The following is an 18,518-nucleotide window of genomic DNA, read 5'->3' as shown; positions in this document are numbered from 1 at the left end:
GAGCTCGGCCCGCCCCTTGGTGTCACGCGTGGGCCCGGGCTCGGCCCGCCCCTTGGTGTCACGTGTGGCCCCGAGCTCGGCCCCGCCCCTTGGTGTCACGTGCAGACCCGAGCCCGGCCCGCCCCTTGGTGTCACGTGCAGACCCGAGCTCGGCCCGCCCCTTGGTGTCACGCGCGGGCCCGAGCTCTGCCCGCCCCTTGGTGTCACGTGTGGACCCGAGCTCGGCCCCGCCTCTTGGTGTCACGCGCGGGCCCGAGCTCGGCCCCGCCCCTTGGTGTCACGTGTGGACCCGAGCTCGGCCCCGCCCCTTGGTGTCACGTGTGGACCCGAGCTCGGCCCCGCCCCTTGGTGTCATGCGTGGGCCCGAGCTCGGCCCCTTGGTGTCACGCGCGGACCCGAGCTCGACCCGCCCCTTGGTGTCACGCGTGGGCCCGAGCTCTGCCCGCCCCTTGGTGTCACGTGTGGACCCGAGCTCGGCCCCGCCCCTTGGTGTCAGGACCCTAGCCCGGCCCGCCCTCTGGTGTCACGCGTGGGCCCGAGCCCGGCCCCGCCCCTTGGTGTCACGTGCAGACCCGAGCCCGGCCCCGCCCCTTGGTGTCACGCGTGGGCCCGAGCCCGGCCCGCCCCTTGGTGTCACGTGCAGACCCGAGCCCGGCCCCGCCCCTTGGTGTCACGCGTGGGCCCGAGCCCGGCCCCGCCCCTTGGTGTCACGTGCAGACCCGAGCCCGGCCCGCCCCTTGGTGTCACGTGCAGACCAGAGCTCGGCCCGCCCCTTGGTGTCACGTGCAGACCCGAGCCCGGCCCCGCCCCTTGGTGTCACGCGTGGGCCCGAGCCCGGCCCCGCCCCTTGGTGTCACGTGCAGACCCGAGCTCGGCCCGCCCCTTGGTGTCACGCGTGGGCCCGAGCTCGGCCCGCGGTCGGCGCCCGGCCCGCACCCGCAGGTCAGAGGCGGACTCGACGGCGGCCCCCGGGGTCGAGCGCCCGGCCGTCAGTCCCCGGCCGGCCCGGGAGGCGCACCTGCCGCCCACGGCGCTGGCGCTGGTCCCGGCGCGGGGAGGGCCGTCCCCGCGGGACCCCGGGCTCGCGCGCAGCTGCAGCGCCGCGGGCTGGAGCGTGGCTCGGCGGCGGAGCGCTGGCCTGGCGCGCACCACGCCCGGGTTCGAGTCCTCAGAGCTCAGGGGGTCGAGCGCTGGCCTTGGGCAAAAGCAGCTCCGGGCAGCGCCGGCACCAGGGGAGCAGCCCGGACGCGGGCCGTGCGCGTGCGCGTGCGCGTGCGCGTGCGGAGCGAGCCCCGGGCCGGGGCGGGGCGCAGAGACGTTACCCGGGCAACCCGCGCGCCGCCGGCGCCGGGCTCCCAGCGGGCCACGCGCCGGGCGGCGCGGCGCGGCGCTTCCGGGAGTGACCGAGCACTTCCGGCCGCTGTCCCCGCCGCCGCCCTCTCGGCTGTGAGGAGACCCGAGCTCGGCCACCATGAAGGACGTGCCGGGCTTTCTGCAGCAGAGCCAGAGCTCCGGGCCCGGGCAGGCCGCCGTGTGGCACCGACTCGAGGAGCTCTACACCAAGAAGTGAGCCCGGGAGCCTGCGCGGCCGCGGGGAGGCGGCGCGGGCGCGGGGCGGTGCGGGCGAGGGGCGGCGCGGGCGAGGGGCGGCGCGGGAGAGGGGCGGCGCGGGAGAGGGGCGGCGCGGGCGCGGGGAGGCGGCGCGGGCGCGGGGCGGCGCGGGAGAGGGGCGGCGCGGGAGAGGGGCGGCGCGGGCGCGGGGAGGCGGCGCGGGCGCGGGGAGGCGGCGCGGGCGCGGGGCGGCGCGGGAGCGGGGCGGCGCGGGAGAGGGGCGGCGCGGGCGCGGCGCGGCGCGGGAGAGGGGCGGCGCGGGAGAGGGGCGGCGCGGGCGCGGGGAGGCGGCGCGGGCGCGGGGAGGCGGCGCGGGCGCGGGGCGGCGCGGGCGCGGGGCGGGGCGGCGCGGGAGAGGGGCGGGGCGGCGCGGGAGAGGGGCGGGGCGGCGCGGGCGCGGGGCGGCGCGGGCGCGGGGCGGCGGCGCGGGCGCGGGCGCGGCCCCGGGACCCCGGGGCCCGAGCCGGTCCGCAGCGGCTGGGGGCAGGAGTCGCCGCTCCCCGGCCGGCCGGCCTCCCAGCGCCTCCCTCTGGCCCTGCCGCAGGGCCCGCAGGGTCGTGGCGGCCCGGGGCCAGCGCGCGGTGGCAGCCGCTCCACAGGGAGCGGCAGGTCCCGGGGCTCCTCCGCGTGTCACGTGTCACAGTGACCTTTCCCACGGCCTGGAGCCCACACCAGTCAGCCGTGCGATTGGTGCGTTCTGCGACCGGTTACAGGGATGCCCCAGTACTTCCTGTCCCTACTTTCCACTTCACGTTGTGCTTCTTGCTCCGGAGAGGTCTCAGAGTTTGGGTTTGTTTAGAAACAGGATGAGATTTAGATCCACCGTAAGTTACTAGCGTTTGGCCAGGCGACTCAAGCCTGTGTCCCTGTCTGGGAGGTGGAGGTCGCTGACTGCAGTTGGAGCCCCAGCAAAAAGGTTGAGAGAGTATCATGACCAAAAGCTATGTGCAGTAGTGTGGGCCTGTTATCTCAGCCAGAGGGGGAAAAGTAGCTGGCCCTTGTTAGCCCAACAACTTTGTGAAACAACTTGGAGGATTGCAGCCCAGGCCTACCAGGGAACAAAGCAAACCTTACCTGGTAAATAACCAATGCAAAAGGGGCGGGGCTGGACTCAAGAGATAGAGCACCAGCTTAGCAAGTGGAGACCCTGAATTCAATCCCCATTACAGCCCCACCCACCAAAAAAGTAAATTACCAGCATTGGGAGCTGCTCCATGAAGAGACAAGTCCCATAGTATCCCTCCTACTGACCATGGGGCATTTAACAGCCTTTCACCCAAACATTCACATGTCTTCATAGTGTCTGTCAGGCTTCTGATAGTATCAGTTCTTAGTGTGTGACAAATGGTAGGTAACATTTGATCTGCATTATTAAATATTCGCTTTTAGTGTTTATGTGAAGGGTGTTATGTCACTGTCCTAGAGGTTTTATGTTTTAGCTCATTCCATCCTTCAGCCACAGATGAGAAAACTGAAGTTGTTTTCTTGCCTCCCCTGAGATACTTGGCTAATAAGTAGGAGAACTTGGATTTCAATATAGTACTGCATAATTTCAAGATTGTTTCCAGTTGAAACAATCACCCTTCGAAGTCTAGAAAGATGTTTTCCATTTCATAGCTGGGAAAACTGACTTAGGATAAGGGAGCTCAAGGTAGCATGACCATTAGTAGCAGAGTCTTAGCATTCTTTACACTGTGCCCTATAAAGAATAAGGAAACTGGTTAGCATTTGTTGTTTGCTAGGACTATCAAGGTTGAAAATATTTGTGACTTCATGTTAGTTTATGGCTCTAAAGGGCATAATGTTTTTCAGGTTGTGGCATCAGCTGACACTTCAGGTGCTTGATTTTGTGCAAGACCCGTGCTTTGCCCAAGGAGATGGTCTCATTAAGGTAAGTCATTTATGGTGATAAGTCAGATTATATGAATATGTTTTTTGTTTTTTGTTTTTTTTTGGTCGGTCGTGGGGCTTGAACTCTGGGCCTGGGCGCTGTCCCTCAGCTCTTCAGCTCAAGGCGAGCGCTCTACCACTTGAGCTACAGTGCCACTTCCGGTTTTCTGGTGGTTTTATTGGAGATAGGAGTCTCACGGTCTTTCCTGCCCGGGCTGGCTTTGAACCGCGATCCTCAGATCTCAGCCTCCTGAGTAGCTAGGATTACAGGCGTGAGCCACCAGCGCCCGGCTTATGATTTTTTTTTTTCTTTTTTTTGTCGGTCGTGGGGCTTGAACTCTGGGCCTGGGCGCTGTCCCTCAGCTCTTCAGCTCAAGGCGAGCGCTCTACCACTTGAGCCACAGCGCTACTTCCTATGAATATGTTTAAGGACTACTGCTTTGTGATGATCATAATGAGATCAAATCACTTTATGCCAGGGATTGTTGTAGGCACTCTATATTTTTTTTATAACTTTGGGGAACAGCTACTATTTTAATTTTGTGGTTGTTGTTCTTTCTTTTTTCCTAGAAGCAGACCTAAGAGTTAAATGATTAACCTACCTAACAAGTCACAGAAGAGCTTTCAGAGACAGATATTGTCTCAGCCGGAATGGTGGCTCACAGCTATAATCCCAGCAACATGGGAATTATAGGTAGAGCATTATTCCTGGAGGCCAACCCAGGCAAAAAGTGGCAGACCCTATCTGAAAAATAACAACACAAAAGGGCTTAACGTGTGGTCAATTGGTAGAATGCTTACCTCACATTGACAAGGTCCAGAGTTCAAACCCCAGTATCACCAAAAAGAAAGAAAACTACAATTTTTGTTTCTATGATTCTAGACTAGAGCTGGGAATGAGACTGAGTTGTAGTTTGTGCTTAGCATTCATGCAGCCTGTTGTTTTATCCTTAGCGCCACCAAAACAAAATAAACACAGTGAAATGGTATATAATCTCAGGAGACTCAGTCAAGAGGATCATAAGTTCAATGGCCTAGGCAATATAATGAGACCTGTCTTTTGTTTTTTTTGGGGGGGGGTCCGGTCATGGGGCCTATACTCTGGGCCTGGGCGCTGTCCTTCTGCTCTTCAGCTCAAGGCTAGTGCTCTACCACTTGAGCCACAGTGCCACTTCCGGCTTTTTTCTTTTTGCTTATGTGGTGCTGAGGAATCGAACCCAGGGCCTCAGGCATGCAAGGCAAGAGCTCTACCACTGAGCCACCATCCCAGCCCCTGTTTTTTTTTGTTTTTGTTTTGGCCAGGTACTGGTGGCACATACCTGTAATTCTACCTTTTCAAGAGGCTGAGATCTGAGGACCATGATTTGAAGCCAGCCCAGGCTGGAAGGTCCAGAAGACTCTTGAGTGGTAGAGCACTAGCCTTAGGCATAAAAGCTTATGGACAGTGCCCAAGCCCTGACTTCAAGTCTTAGGACTAGCACCACAAGAAAAGGCCAGGTGCTGGTGTCTCATGCCTGTACTCTTAACTTAGGAGGTTGAGATTTCAGGTAGGAAAATCTGTTAGACTCTTACATCTAATAAATTACGCCCCCCCCCCCCAAAAAAAAAAAGCTGGAGGTGGAGCTGTGGCTCAAGTAGTAGAGTGCTAGCCTTGAGTAGAAAAGCTCAGGGAAGCTGGGTGCCGGTTGCTCACGCCTGTAATCCTAGTTACTCAGGAGGCTTAGATTTGAGGATCGAGATTCAAAGCCAGCCCAGGCAGGAAAGTCTGTGAGACTCTTATCTCCAATAAACCACTAGAAAACCGGAAGTGGCGCTGTGGCTCAAGCAGTAGAGTGCTCCCTTGAACTGAAGAGCGCAGGGTCAGCGCCCAAGCCCAGATTTCAAGCCCCATGACTGACCAAAAAAAAGCTCAGGGACCATGCCAAGGCCCTGAATTAAAGCCCCAGGGCTGCGCGCGCGCGCGCACGCACGCACACACACACACACACACACACACACACACACACACACGAGAATAGATATAGATGAATGAAATAAAATTCTAGCTTAAAATATTACCTTATAGCATGTCCAGGTATCTTTTATTATTTACACATTTTTTCAGTGTCATGTAGGCCAGGGTAGTCTAGAACTTCCATCCTCATCTATCTTAAGCTTCTTAAGAACTGAGATTATAATCCTGAACCACTTTGGTTTTTTGTTGCTGTTGTATTTTACTTCAGGGAAACTGTTCCAAAAGAATAGAAAGTTCAAGATAGAGGATGATACAAAGAAAGATTGCCATAGGAACCTTGTAGATAATTCTCACTCCCCTTCTTTACCACTCTGCTTGTGGAAATACTTCTGACCTTAGTAATGTAGAAACAATATTTGTTCACTTGAGAGAAGTAGGATTGAAGGGGCAACAGCATAATATGCTGCCTTTTTAATAGATTACTTTGAGGATTTGTAAGCAGGAAAGGGAAAAAAACTTTCTAGCCTGAATCCCCTGAAAGAACTCAGAAGCCTCTTGAGATCTTCTCAGGCATCTTTTTCTGATTTTGAATGAATCAGATTTCTATTGATAGCGCACCTATAATTGTAACGTGAGTTATTTTTCCTGAATACATTATTTTGTTTATATTGTTAATTTGTGTGTGTGGGTGAATGTGTGTGTGCCAGTACTGGGTCTTGAACTCAAGGTCTTATGCTTTTTTGCTCAAAGCTAGTGCTCTAGCAGTTGAACCATACCTCCACTTCTGGTTATTTGGAGAGGAGCATCTCAGAGACTTTGAGATTCAAAACCTGAGCTGGCTTTGAACCTCAGTCCTCAGATCTCAGCCTCCTAAGTAGCTAGGATTATAGGTGTGAGCCACCAGCACTTAATGCATTATATCGCACATACTGAAGCTTACCACTTTACCACTACACCTCCTAAAGCTGAAAACTTTTTTTGTGTTTTTTTTTTAAATATTATTATTATTACTATTATTATTTGACTGTTGTGGGGCCTGAACTCTGGGCCTGGGTGCTGTCCCTCAGCTCTTCAGCTCAAGACTAGTGCTCTACCACTTGAATCACAGCACCACTTCCACAGCACCACTTCCAGCTTTTTCTGCTTATGTGGTGCTCAGGAATCGAACCCTCATGCATGCAAGACAAGCACTCTACCACTGAGCCACGTTCCTACCCCCTTTTTATGGTTTATATCCATCAATTTGCCACTCTACTACCAAAAATAACTTGCAGTTGTCTGTAAGCATAAAGTTTTTTGCTGACCATTGGAAAAATGATTAAAAAAAAAAAAAAGTATTAACAGTTGTTCTCCAAGGTTCTACATCTTATAGTGAAATATAGTTCATTGTTATCTTTGCAGTCTTAACCTTTGAATTGTTTATATATGGCAAAGTGTTCACTCAGCTCTTGTAGTAATATGACACTCAGCAGATTTGAGTTCACTTTTTCATAGATAAATAAACCTTGAAAGTTGTTAAGACCAAGTTCACATAGTGTAAAATGAATGGTACTCATTAATACAGTCACTGTTTTTTGTTTATGTACTCCAATTTTTAAAAAATCAGCAAACTTTTTGAGTAATAATCCCCCTGTTGGGAGAAGGATGATTATATTTATTTAGATGATTGTATGCCAGATATAAATAACTGACACAGCAACATTTCCATCTTGCTGCTTTGTATTCTAGAGAACTATCATGCTCGTTTCAAAATTGAACTTATCTGGAGGTTTCTTCTCTTTACCCACCATGAACACTCCCTTTCCCCAGCTAACCTAGTTGTGACCTTAGAAGTTCATTGTCAACCTGCCTTCCCTGTGCCCAGCCCACATCTGATCATATCCGGTCCAGCTTATTGGCATGTCTTTGTATCCTCAACAATGCTCTGTTCCACTGTCTTTCAGTCTTCTTCTTCCAGTGGTCTCAGTGTTCTCTGGTGTTTTTCTCTGTACCTAGTTTTATTTTCCTAGTTCAGCCTGGCCTAGAGAAGAATCTAATCTCCAGTGTCTTCTACCTTATCCTTCAGAATCAGTGCAATCTGTTCATGTCTGCCGTCTCCTCAGCTACTTTGTATATGATGGGCATTTTGATTTACACCTGGTAATACTGATGCAGCTTCTTTAACTAAAAATAGTGGTTTTGACATCTGATTTTGCAGAATGAAAGACATCCTGTACTTACTCTTCTGTTTTGGTTTCACAGCTTTATGAAAATTTCATTAGTGAATTTGAACACAGGTAAAAAACCTTTTATTAGTTATTTACTTTGAAAATAAATATGTTGATATTTTTTGACACTCAAAAGCTGGTGGTTATTATTTCAGGGTGAACCCTTTGTCCCTGGTAGAAATTATCCTTCACGTGGTTAGACAAATGACCGGTAAGCCTCATTTTGTTTCATAGTAGAACAGATCAAGTGGTAGTTAAAGTGATCTTGAAATAGGCTTTTAACTGAATGGAAATGTAATTAAATGTAATTTAATAAACAGTATTGGCTGGGAGGAGTGCACACTTTGAATCCTTGTACTCTGGAAGCTAAGGCAGGTGAATCACAAGTGCAAATATAGCTTAGGCTATGTAGTTAAGAAACTTGTCTTTTAAAAAAAAAAAAACCAGTCACTGGTGGCTCACACCTGTAATCTGAGGGTTCTGGTTCAAAGCTGAGGATTGCGGTTTGAAGCTAGCCCAAGCAGAAAAGTCTGTGAGATTTATCTCCAATTAAACACACACACACACACACACACACACACACACACACACACACACACACACACACACACACACACACACACACACACACACACACACACACACACACACACACACACACACACACACACACACACACACACACACACACACACACACACACACACACACACACACACACACACACACACACACACACACACACACACACACCAGAAGCGGAGCTGTAGTTCAAGTGGTAGAGTAGTAGAGAGCAAAAAAGCTCAGGGACAACACTCAAGCTCTGAATTCAAGCCCCAGGACCAGCACCAAAAAACCCCACTGGCACATACTTGTAATCTCAACTACTACATTGGGTAGTTGGATTTAGAAGATCATGGTTCCAGCAAAAATTAAATGAGATAGGGTTTATCTCAACAAGCCTAGGCTAAGGCCCAAGACCTTACCTGAAAAATAACCAAAGCAGTAAGGGCTGGAGGTTGGCTCAAGTGGTAGAGCACCTGCCTGACAATCACAAAGCCCTGAGCTCAATCCCCATACTGCCAAGGAAAGAGAAAGAAAAAAACATTAGATTGAGTTAAGTTTTTATTACACCTTCTGATCTAACCCTGCAAGGTGTTGGCTAGTAGAAACTCTGCTGCTGGTGAGCCTGACTTTGTTCTTCTTTCTCTTCTAGATCCTAATGTAGCTCTTACTTTTCTGGAAAAGACTCGTGAGAAGGTGAATATAAAGTTTTAACAGCACCTGTGGGAATATATGAGACTTGAATGTTCCTCTTTAGAAGCCTTTAATCTCCTGGCTTGAAAGTGAGATCAATGTCCGAGTAGTGGCTCACTTTGTGAATTTGCTGCCCACATTCTGAGTTTCTCTTGTTTTTGATATTGTTAGGTAAAAAGTAGCGATGAGGCAGTGATCCTGTGTAAAACAGCAATTGGAGCCTTAAAATTAAACATTGGGGACTTACAGGCTACAAAGGTAAGGTTACCATAATAACCTATTTATCTGTGGTTTAAAACTGGGAGTGGGGGGAACTGAAAAAAAAAAAAACTTCCCTTCTCTTTAACTGTTAACTCAAAATAGTTTTGAGTTATAGAAAAGGTACAAAATAGCACTCATATTTCCTTTTTTTTCCCCTTCTTTGTTCTGCTGATAGGTCTTTGAATTCTGTGCTTGGGTGCTCTCCCTTAGCTTTTTTGCTCAAGGCTGGTGCTCTACTATTTGAGCCACAGCTTCACTTCTGGCTTTTTGGTGGTTAATTGTAGATAAGAGTCTCAGACTTTTGTGCTAAGGCTAGCTTTGCACTCTAATCCTCAGATCTCAACCTCCTGAGAATCTAGGGTTACAGGCATGAACAACCTGTACTGAGTTAATCCAGATTCCCCAGTGATTACATTTTGCCACTTTTGCCTAATTGTGTGTGTGCATGCGTGTGTGTGATTTTTCTTTCTCAAAATCATTTCATAGTGAGTTGTTCATATGAAGCCTGCTATCCTTAAAACAAAAGAACACTGCCTGTGTGACCACAGCTTTCCATTCTGTCAGATCTCCACTTCGCCTTGGCTAGGTGACATTCCTGGGCTCTTGCTGGCCAGGTGCAGCCTCCTCACTACTGGCAGGTCATGTGCTCCTCCATCTTCTTTCTGCCTCAAAAACTCTTGTTGAAGTTTCCTGTCTTGCCTTTCTTTTATCTTTGTTCAGTTTGGGGGACAAATGTGGAGTATGGTTAACAGTGAGACCAAAGTATATAGTTAGTCCTTGGGGGGTAAAGGGGGAGGAGAGTGGGGTGGGGCTGGTGGGGTGGTGCTAGTCCTGAGACTTTAACTCAGGGCCTGGGCACTGTCCCTGATGAGCTTTTTATCACTACCACTTTAGCCACAGTTCCACTTTGGGTTCTTTGGTGTTTGAGTCGAGAAAAGTCTTAACAGACTTTCTTGCCCAGGCTGGCTTTGAACCTTGATCCTCAGATCTCAGCCTCCTGAGTCACTAGGATTATAGATGCCTGGCTAGTCATCTATTTTGTTTAACCAGAGACTGCATGTATTTTTGTTTGGTTTGGTTTTGATTTTGGTAACCATGATATTAATGAAAATAGGTTGGTGGGGTAAGGGTTGGAAGTTCTCCTTGCCTTAAAAAAAAAAATGCCTTTTAATTATTGCTACCCATCCAGGATCTTGTGCATACTTGTTACACTGATTTTATTTAAGACACATGGCCACTGTGAGACAGTAAGGAATTCTGTAACTGGCCATCCTTGAGTTCCAACCAGGTCAGGAGCAGAGCAGCATATGCAGTAAGCACACTGTGCTCCCAACCCTGTTCCTCCTCACTGGGGCCTCTCAGTGCATACTTCCTTGTCCAGGCAGATGTGTACAACTCTTAGTCTCTACTCCTCTGGTTTTAGGGCCATCATGTATAGATGTAGGCAACTTTTACCCAAGTTTTCGTCTACCATGTGTTGTTTCACAACTTACAAATGCAGTGAAGGGATATAAGTTGCTTCTACACGTAATTTATTATCATCTCTATGTCTAGTTTATTGTGTATGTGAGCAGTCTCCCATGTGTGTTTCTGGAGAAGAATTGAGTATGAGGTGTGTGAGCCCCCAGACTCCTGATGCTTCCTGCCTTTGTCCCTTGATTTTTTTTTTGGGGGGGGGTCCGGTCGTGGGGCCTGAACTCTGGGCCTGGGCGCTGTCCCTCAGCTCTTTAGCTCAAGGCTAGCACTCTACCGCTTGAACCACAGTGCCACTTCCGGCTTTTTTTTCTTTTTGCTTATGTGGTGCTGAGGAATCGAACCCAGGGCCTCAGGCATGCAAGGCAAGCGCTCTACCACTGAGCCACCTTCCCAGCCTGTCCCTTGATATTTTTGGGGGGGGGGTCCGGTTGTGGGGCCTGTGCCACTTCCGGCTTTTTCCTTTTTGCTTATGTGGTGCTGAGGAATCAAACCCAGGGCCTCAAGCATGCAAGGCAAGCACTCTACCACTGAGCCAACTTCCCAGCCCTCCCTTGGTATTTTTATGTCATTGTACTCTTGCAAATTTACTAGAGGTTAAGTTTTCTAGTGTCGCGTTTATCAGTGCCTCACTTTGCAGTATATGCTTTTTGTTTTTGTTACTTTTTAAATCTTTAAATTGGAGGACAATTACACTTCCTGTGTGTAGGAGACAATTGAAGATGTGGAAGAGATGCTCAGCAGCCTCCCCGGAGTGACGTCCGTTCATAGTCGTTTCTATGACCTATCCAGTAAATACTACCAAACAATTGGGAACCATGCATCCTACTACAAGGACGCTCTACGGTTTCTGGGCTGCGTTGACATCAAGGATCTACCAGGTAACAGAGCCTTTACAGTTCATGTCACACAGGCATATTGCTGAGCACAGCAGTTATGAGGTGCTGGAGGAAGTAGGTTCAGCTTCATTCAGGTGGGTTCATCCTCTGAAGTAAAGTAGAAAGATTCTGTAGCTCTGGTTTATAACTTATTGGTCTCCAGCACTTAATGTGTATGACAGCAAGGCTAAGTCCTACTAATCCCTTCATCTTCTCCAGGTTCATACTGTTACCTAAGTCAGAGGTCTTACAGGAAGTATAGTATGTGATACAAGGACCTTCTGATCTCCTGCAAGGTGGAGGTCCCTGAAATTCCCTAGAGCTGAGGGCTTCTGAAAACCAAGCTCTGGATTAGAGTCTTTCAAGGATCTGACAAGTAGAAAGAAAGTTGGCCAGAGCTTTGGGAAAGAAAGAAAAGTATGCATTTGCATAAAAATTTCAGCATAAGGGGCTGGGAAGGTGGCTCAGTGGTAGAGCGCTTGCCTTGCATGCTCAAGGCCCTGGGTTCGATTCCTCAGCCTCACATAAGCAAAAAGAAAAAAAGCCAGAAGTGGCGCTGTGGCTCAAGTGGTAGAGCACTAGCCTTGAGCTGAAGAGCTGAGGGACAGCGCCCAGGCCCAGAGTTCAGGCCCCACGACCGGACCCAAAAAAAAAAAAAAAAATTTCAGCATAAGCTAGGTACTGGTAGCTCATGCCTGTAATCTTAGAATCACAGTTCAAAGCCAGCCAGGACAGGAAAGTTGGAGCTTTTTGTTTTGGAGGCGGGGGTCAGTCCTGCGGTTCAAACTCTGGGTCTGGGCACTGTCCCTGAGCTCTTCAGCTCAAGGCAAGTGCTCTACCACTTGAGCCAGAGTGCCACTTCAGTTTTCAGGTGGTAAATTGGAGATAGGCATCTCACAGACTTTTCCTGCCCAGGCTGGCTTTGAACTGTGATCCTCAGATAGCAGCCCCCTGAGTAGCTAGGATTATAAGCATGAGCCACAGGTGAGAATCTTATCTCCACTAAAACTACCCAAAAAGCCAAAAGGGAAGCTGTGGCTCAAGTGGTAGTGTCAGCCTTGAGCAAAAGAAGCACAAAGAAAGCACCCAGGCCCTGAGTTCAAGTCTCCTCCCCCCCACCCCCTCCCCCCAAAAAACCCCAAAACAACAGTATAGTATAGATAGACCTCAAAATATGCTGGTGAAGCTAAGGGATCAGAAACTCTAAAAAATGCTGGTGCAGCTTTGCAGATCAAGAAAAATACACTGGAAAAGCAACTACTGCAGCCCAGAGAATAGAGGGCTTGATGTCAAGGGAGCAGAAAGCTGGCTTGTTCTAGTTTTATTTTTATTTTATTTATTTATTTATTTATTTATTTATTTATTTATTTATTTATTTATTTATTTTTTGTTGGTCGTGGGGCTTGAACTCTGGGCCTGGGCGCTGTCCCTCAGCTCTTCAGCTCAAGGCGAGCACTCTACCACTTGAGCCATAGCGCCACTTCTGGTTTTATGGTGGTTTATTGGAGATGAGAGTCTCAAGGTCTCTCCCGCCCGGGCTGGCTTTGAACTGTGATCCTCAGATCTCAGCCTCCTGAGTAGCTAGGATGACAGGCGTGAGCCACCAGCGCCCGGCTTTGTTCTAGTTTTAATAAATGCAGACTGAGGTGACATTCAGACAGCTGAGTGGTAGTTTTACTTCCCATGGCAGGACCAGGATGGTTCTAAGAAACTCATTACTCTGGAAAGAACAAACTGAATGTTGAACAAATTCACATGCATTTTGGAAACAATTAGTGATCTGATTGCTCCATCCATAACATTCATTTCTATGTGATTCCTATTGTAACCCAGATTGGCTCAACACTTTAAGAAGAAGCTGCCAAGACTGTGTTCTCTTACTTGTGTTATGTTTTGTTACTTTGTTTGGCTTTTCAAGGCCAAACAAGAGTTGGATATGATTGGTATGTTCTTGTCTCAGTGTCAGAGCAGCAGGAGAGAGCCTTCACACTGGGGCTCGCAGGACTTCTCGGCGAGGGAGTTTTTAACTTTGGAGAACTTGTAAGTTGACCTGTATAGATTCCTTGATGGAGCAGGGGAGAGGGAGGCTGCCTTCTGCCTGCTGATGTCTCCTCTCCACAGCTCATGCACCCTGTTCTGGAGTCTCTGAGAAGCACTGACCGGCAGTGGCTGATTGATACCCTTTATGCCTTCAACAGCGGCGCTGTAGACAGATTCCAGACACTTAAGACTGCCTGGGGCCAGCAGGTAGGCCCCGTGTGCCACTGGCTACACGTGTCCACTCACCAAACAAGTACTCACCTGGCCTTTGCTCTACACGTGTCTAGCGCCCAGGAGGCCTTAGGCACAGAGGGGGCAGTAGCACACCAAGGCAGCAGATGGTCAGTGATGCTTAACCCTAAAGAAAGAGTAGAAGGTGTATAAAAGAGCAGTACGTACATACACCTTCATCTGTACGGAAGGTGCAGATAAAAAGGTGTCAACCTCCTGAGGGAAGAACTGGCCTGGGCGTTAGAAGAACAGAATCAACACCTTCGTCGGTGCTGGATGAAAGGATGTTACCCCCTCCGGGGAAACGTGAAATAGTAAGGGAAAAGCAAATGCTTAGTATGCTTGCTAAACTGAGTAAGCATGTGTGTGCAGCTACATAAGCAGGCAGTCGCTTAGTGTGAGAAAGAGTGGAGAAAATGCAAGGAGAGGGAGTCACTCTCAGGAATGCAGTGCAGCCGGAACCACAGGATGGGGGGGCCACACAGGAGCATGGTGGTGGGAGGAGTTAGCAAGAGGTGCTTAGTGATAAGTCAAGCCTTTTTTAGTGAAACTAGTAGCAAAATTGCTGGAGTGTTAACTGTAGTAGGAATTGTGGTTGTGTTCTTGATTATGTATTTTCCTGAAACTTCCACTTTCTTAAAGCTTAAACTTGCAAAGTTCATATATAATGGAGCAGGATGGGTATGAACGTAGGATCCCAGAGGAGACAAGAAGTACTAGACTTAGTCGGCCTTAACTGAGTCTGTGTACTGGCATCTGTGCGCTCAGAGAGTGGGCACAGTGACCCATACCTGTAGTCCCAGCTGCAGTCAGACAATCGCTTGAGCCTTGCACTTGGAAACTGGCTTGAGCAACATTAGAAGACCTTGTCAAAAAAAAAAAAAAAAAAAAAGCTGGGTACAGTAGCTCACACCTATAATCCCAACTATTTGGGAAGTAAAGATAGTAAGATCAGGGCTGGGAAGGTGGCTCAGTGGTAGAGCGCTTGCCTTGCATGCATGAGGCCCTGGGTTCGATTCCTCAGCACCACATAAGCAAAAAGAAAAAAAGCTGGAAGTGGCGCTGTGGCTCAAGTGGTAGAGCGCTATCCTTGAGCTGAAGAGCTGAGGGACAGCGCCCAGGCCCAGAGTTCAGGCCCCACGACTGGACCAAAAAAATAAAAATATAAAAATATATTTAAAAAAAAAAAAAAAAAAAAGATAGTAAGATCAGGCCTTGAGGTCAGTCCAGGGGAAAAAGCTAGCAAGATTCCATCTCCGTGAGCCAGCTTTCGTGTTGCCTTCCTCCAGCTGTACAGAAAACACTGTGCAGTTGACTGCTGTCTGGGTGAGTGGATGTGTCAATATGTCCATCCCTGATGTCCCCCTACCTGAAAAGTAAAGAAAGCAGAAGGCTAGGAGCATGCTATAGGCGGTAGACAACCTGTGTAGCAAACATAAGGCTAAGTTCAAACCTCAGTAGCCACCCACCCCCCAGAGAGGGGTGGGGGGACCACACCAATTGGCTAGCCATAGCAGTTTATAAAGGGAGAGTAAGATCAGAGGTTCGTTATACCAGTGACTAGGCTGGAAACGCTCCTGCTGAGGAGAGTAAGGTTTCATGATCGTTTTTGTTTTTTATCTTGAGATGGAATCTCACTGTATTTCCCAGGCTGACTTGTGGGCCAGGAGATCCTCCCACCTCAGTCTCCCAAGTGCTAGGGTTATAGGTGCAAACCACTCTGCCTGCTGCTGTGTGTTATCAGTGTTTGCATTACGTCATCAACTGCCATTAGTTTAATTCTGTGTTCACCAAATAACTTGCTGGTCTGTTGGCAGGAGAGAATATGCAGGCCTCACAAAAGAGTGCTAGTTCATATTAGAACACGATTTTCTGTTATAAACCAGACACTTGTTACTTGATTCAGCACAAGTCCCAGGACTCAGGGGCTCCTCAGAGGAGTTCCGCACCATGCTGATGGATAGCAATGCCACTGGGAGCCTCCAGGAGCACAGGACAAGTCCTTTCCTGGAGGTGCCTGTGCCAGGAGAGGCTGGGGGTACCTGGCAGTGTTTGTGATACCATTACTAATCTTGTTGGTAGTAACAGCTCATAAAAGTCTTTCATTTCCTGCATAAAAGGAAGTTAGTATATCATTTGTCAATGAACTTTATCAACACACAGTATAATATTTTGGGTTTGCCCAGTTTCTTTTTGTTGAATGCACCATAATAAAGCCTAGGTTAAGCCCAGCACTGATGGCTCGTGTCTGTAATCCTAGCTGCTCAGGAGTCCTGAAATACAGGATGAGGACTGCAATTCAAAGCTAGCCAGGGCAGGAAAGTCTGTGAGACTCCTATGTCCATTAAACTATCCAAAAAGCCAGAAGTGGAGCTGTGGCTCAAGTGGTAGAGTGCTATCCTTGAGCAAAGGAAGCTCAGAGACAGCCCAGGCCCTGAGTTCAAGCCGCAGGACCAGCACAAAACAAAAACAAAAAACACCTAGGTTAAGTAATTGATCAGCTGAAACATGAGAGATGTCTCTGTCTTTTTGCAGCCTGATTTAGCAGCCAATGAAGCCCAGCTTCTGAGGAAGATCCAGTTGCTGTGCCTGATGGAGGTAAGAAGCACCCGGGAAGCAGTCTGTCCATGCATCCGGGCTGCCATCAGGCTGCTGGACCCTGAGGGCCCCTCCCACCTTTCCTGAGTTTCTTTATAGTAAAACACATGGCTGTAGTATGTGGGATACTAACAAGGGGGTTCTCCATTTTCAGAGTAGGTTTTGACCAAAAAATCCTTACCAATCAGTTCTCCGACCATTCTTATTTGGGAAAATTGTTTTAAATAACATTTTTTTCAGATGACTTTCACACGGCCTGCCAATCACCGACAGCTTACTTTTGAAGAAATTGCCAAAAGTGCTAAAATCACAGTGAATGAGGTACAGTTCTTGGCCTGGGGTACTGAAGAGCTCAGGCAACTGAATGTGTGTCTTCCAGGCAGAGGAGGGCCTCTGTGAGCACTGTGCCCCGGCCCGTTCCCCCCACCCCACCCTGCCAGCAGAAGCAGTATTGTGTGCACCCAGAGTGTCTCACACAAGTCCTCAAACAGGTGGAGTTGCTGGTGATGAAGGCGCTCTCGGTGGGACTGGTGAGAGGCAGCATAGATGAGGTGGACAAGCGGGTGCACATGACCTGGGTGCAGCCCCGAGTGCTGGACCTGCAGCAGGTGAGGTGACTGAGGCTGCCCGCCTTCCCAGAGGGAGGCGGCACCTGTGGGATCCTAGCTTCCTGTGGCACATGCCACCTGGGAGGGAGTCATTGCTCAACAAGAGGGTTAGAGATGGGATTACTGCTACAGGAAGTCAGTTTCATGTACCTAGGGTTTGAGCACTGCATTTAGAAGCTTAGAGCGACAACATGCTGGTTATAATCTCAAAATTGGTACTCAAATCAAATGTGTTCCTGGTTTTGTGATTTGAGCTCAAATCCTTCTTACTCATATTGCTGGAATTTAATCCTGCGGATTTCCTCTATTCTCACCTGTTCTCTTTAATAATGTCCTTGTGATAGGAATTAACAGGGGTGATCATATCATACACACACCCCTACCTCCAGCTCTGATATTCTTACCACTGCCCCAGGAGTGATCTGGAGACATAACATGGTCCTGTGTTGCCTGTGACTTACTGGTCCTGACACACTGGTCCTGATTTGCCTTCAGATCACAGGAATGAAGGACCGGCTGGAGCTGTGGTGCACCGATGTGAAGAGCATGGAGATGCTGGTAGAGCACCAGGCTCAGGACATCCTCACCTAGAGCCGCTCCAGTGCTCCAGCTCAGCCTCACCCAAGGAGGCATTTCCTGGCCCAGGAAACTGGCAGCAGAGATGATTACCTGTGTTCAGCTGCTCGCCCTCTGGAAAAGCAGCCTGAGTGGTGAAAGGGTCCTTCAGGCCTCAGATGATGAGGACGAGATTGAAAGTGGAATCCGTATTTCCACCCATGTCCACCTGCTGGATCTTTACCAGTGCAGTTCAGAAATGTTCTGACAATAAACGCCTTTGCTTTGTCCTGTTTACGGTTCTTTTCTTAGCTTTCAGGCTACGCCTATGCCTAAAGATAGCCTGCCCTAGAACTTGGGGGCCAGGGCCTTCACTCTGCCTCCTCACTTTCCACTGCACACAGGATCGGGGCAGAGGCTTGCGCTCAGTCACCTAAGGAGCAAGTCCTGTCCTTATTGTCAGATGCCATAGTGACCCCTTTCTCCTTCTGCCCCCTCTGCCTTCAGGGATCCACGCATTCACACCCGTGACACCTTTGCCTCCTCCAAACCAGGGCACCCCGACCTGAGCAAGAGTTGGGTGAGAGTCCGCGTGAAGGCGGGGAAGGGTTAACGTGACCTCGGGGCTGTGCACGGTAAGGCTCCAGTGCCTTCATGCTGAGAGCTTTTCCTGCAGCTCTCCAAGTGAGGTAAGACCCACCTGCAGGGATCGGGAAGCTGACGAAGGTCACCATCCCAGCAGCCCGTTCCTGACAGAAAAGCACACGTGAGTCACAGGGCCATGCCTGACTACCAGAGGAAGTCTGACTGCCCCAGTCCACAGGGACCCGCAGTGTGGAGCTGTCTCAGGCAGAAGCAGCCTCCACAGCTAGATGGCGCTGTCCCTGCCTCCTCTGGCAAGGGCCAGCCGTCATCTCCATCTGCCTTCCGCTTGTCAGTGGTGTTAGCAGGTTGG

At 49.7% G+C, this 18,518-nt stretch overlaps 1 protein-coding gene across 1 annotated transcript; it reads left to right on the top strand.

Moving 5' to 3' along the window:
• The first annotated feature begins 1,414 nt into the window (after positions 1-1,414).
• LOC138813014 (26S proteasome non-ATPase regulatory subunit 13) lies at positions 1,415-17,858 on the top strand. Its single transcript, XM_070001289.1, has 13 exons — positions 1,415-1,566; positions 3,424-3,502; positions 7,697-7,731; positions 7,818-7,873; positions 8,879-8,922; positions 9,091-9,177; positions 11,363-11,534; positions 13,492-13,571; positions 13,653-13,778; positions 16,338-16,400; positions 16,641-16,721; positions 16,892-17,008; positions 17,504-17,858. Exons 1-13 carry the CDS (start codon positions 1,472-1,474, stop codon positions 17,597-17,599), a joined length of 1,131 nt encoding a protein of 376 aa, XP_069857390.1. The 5' UTR covers positions 1,415-1,471; the 3' UTR covers positions 17,600-17,858.
• The last annotated feature ends 660 nt before the right edge of the window (positions 17,859-18,518 follow it).

The sequence above is a fragment of the Dipodomys merriami genome, unplaced genomic scaffold (genome assembly GCF_024711535.1).
Source record: "Dipodomys merriami isolate MVZ:Mamm:240054 unplaced genomic scaffold, mDipMer1.0.p SCAF_574, whole genome shotgun sequence".
NCBI lineage: Eukaryota > Metazoa > Chordata > Mammalia > Rodentia > Heteromyidae > Dipodomys > Dipodomys merriami.
This window is presented reverse-complemented; position numbering and strand designations above follow the sequence as displayed.

Coding starts and splice junctions, on each gene's coding strand:
- LOC138813014 (XM_070001289.1), top strand. CDS start 1,472: ATGAAGGACGTGCCGGGCTTTCTGCAGCAGAGCCAGAGCTCCGGGCCC. Junction 7,732..7,817: donor ATTAGTGAATTTGAACACAG/GTAAAAAACCTT, acceptor TTATTATTTCAG/GGTGAACCCTTTGTCCCTGG. Junction 16,722..16,891: donor CTAAAATCACAGTGAATGAG/GTACAGTTCTTG, acceptor GTCCTCAAACAG/GTGGAGTTGCTGGTGATGAA.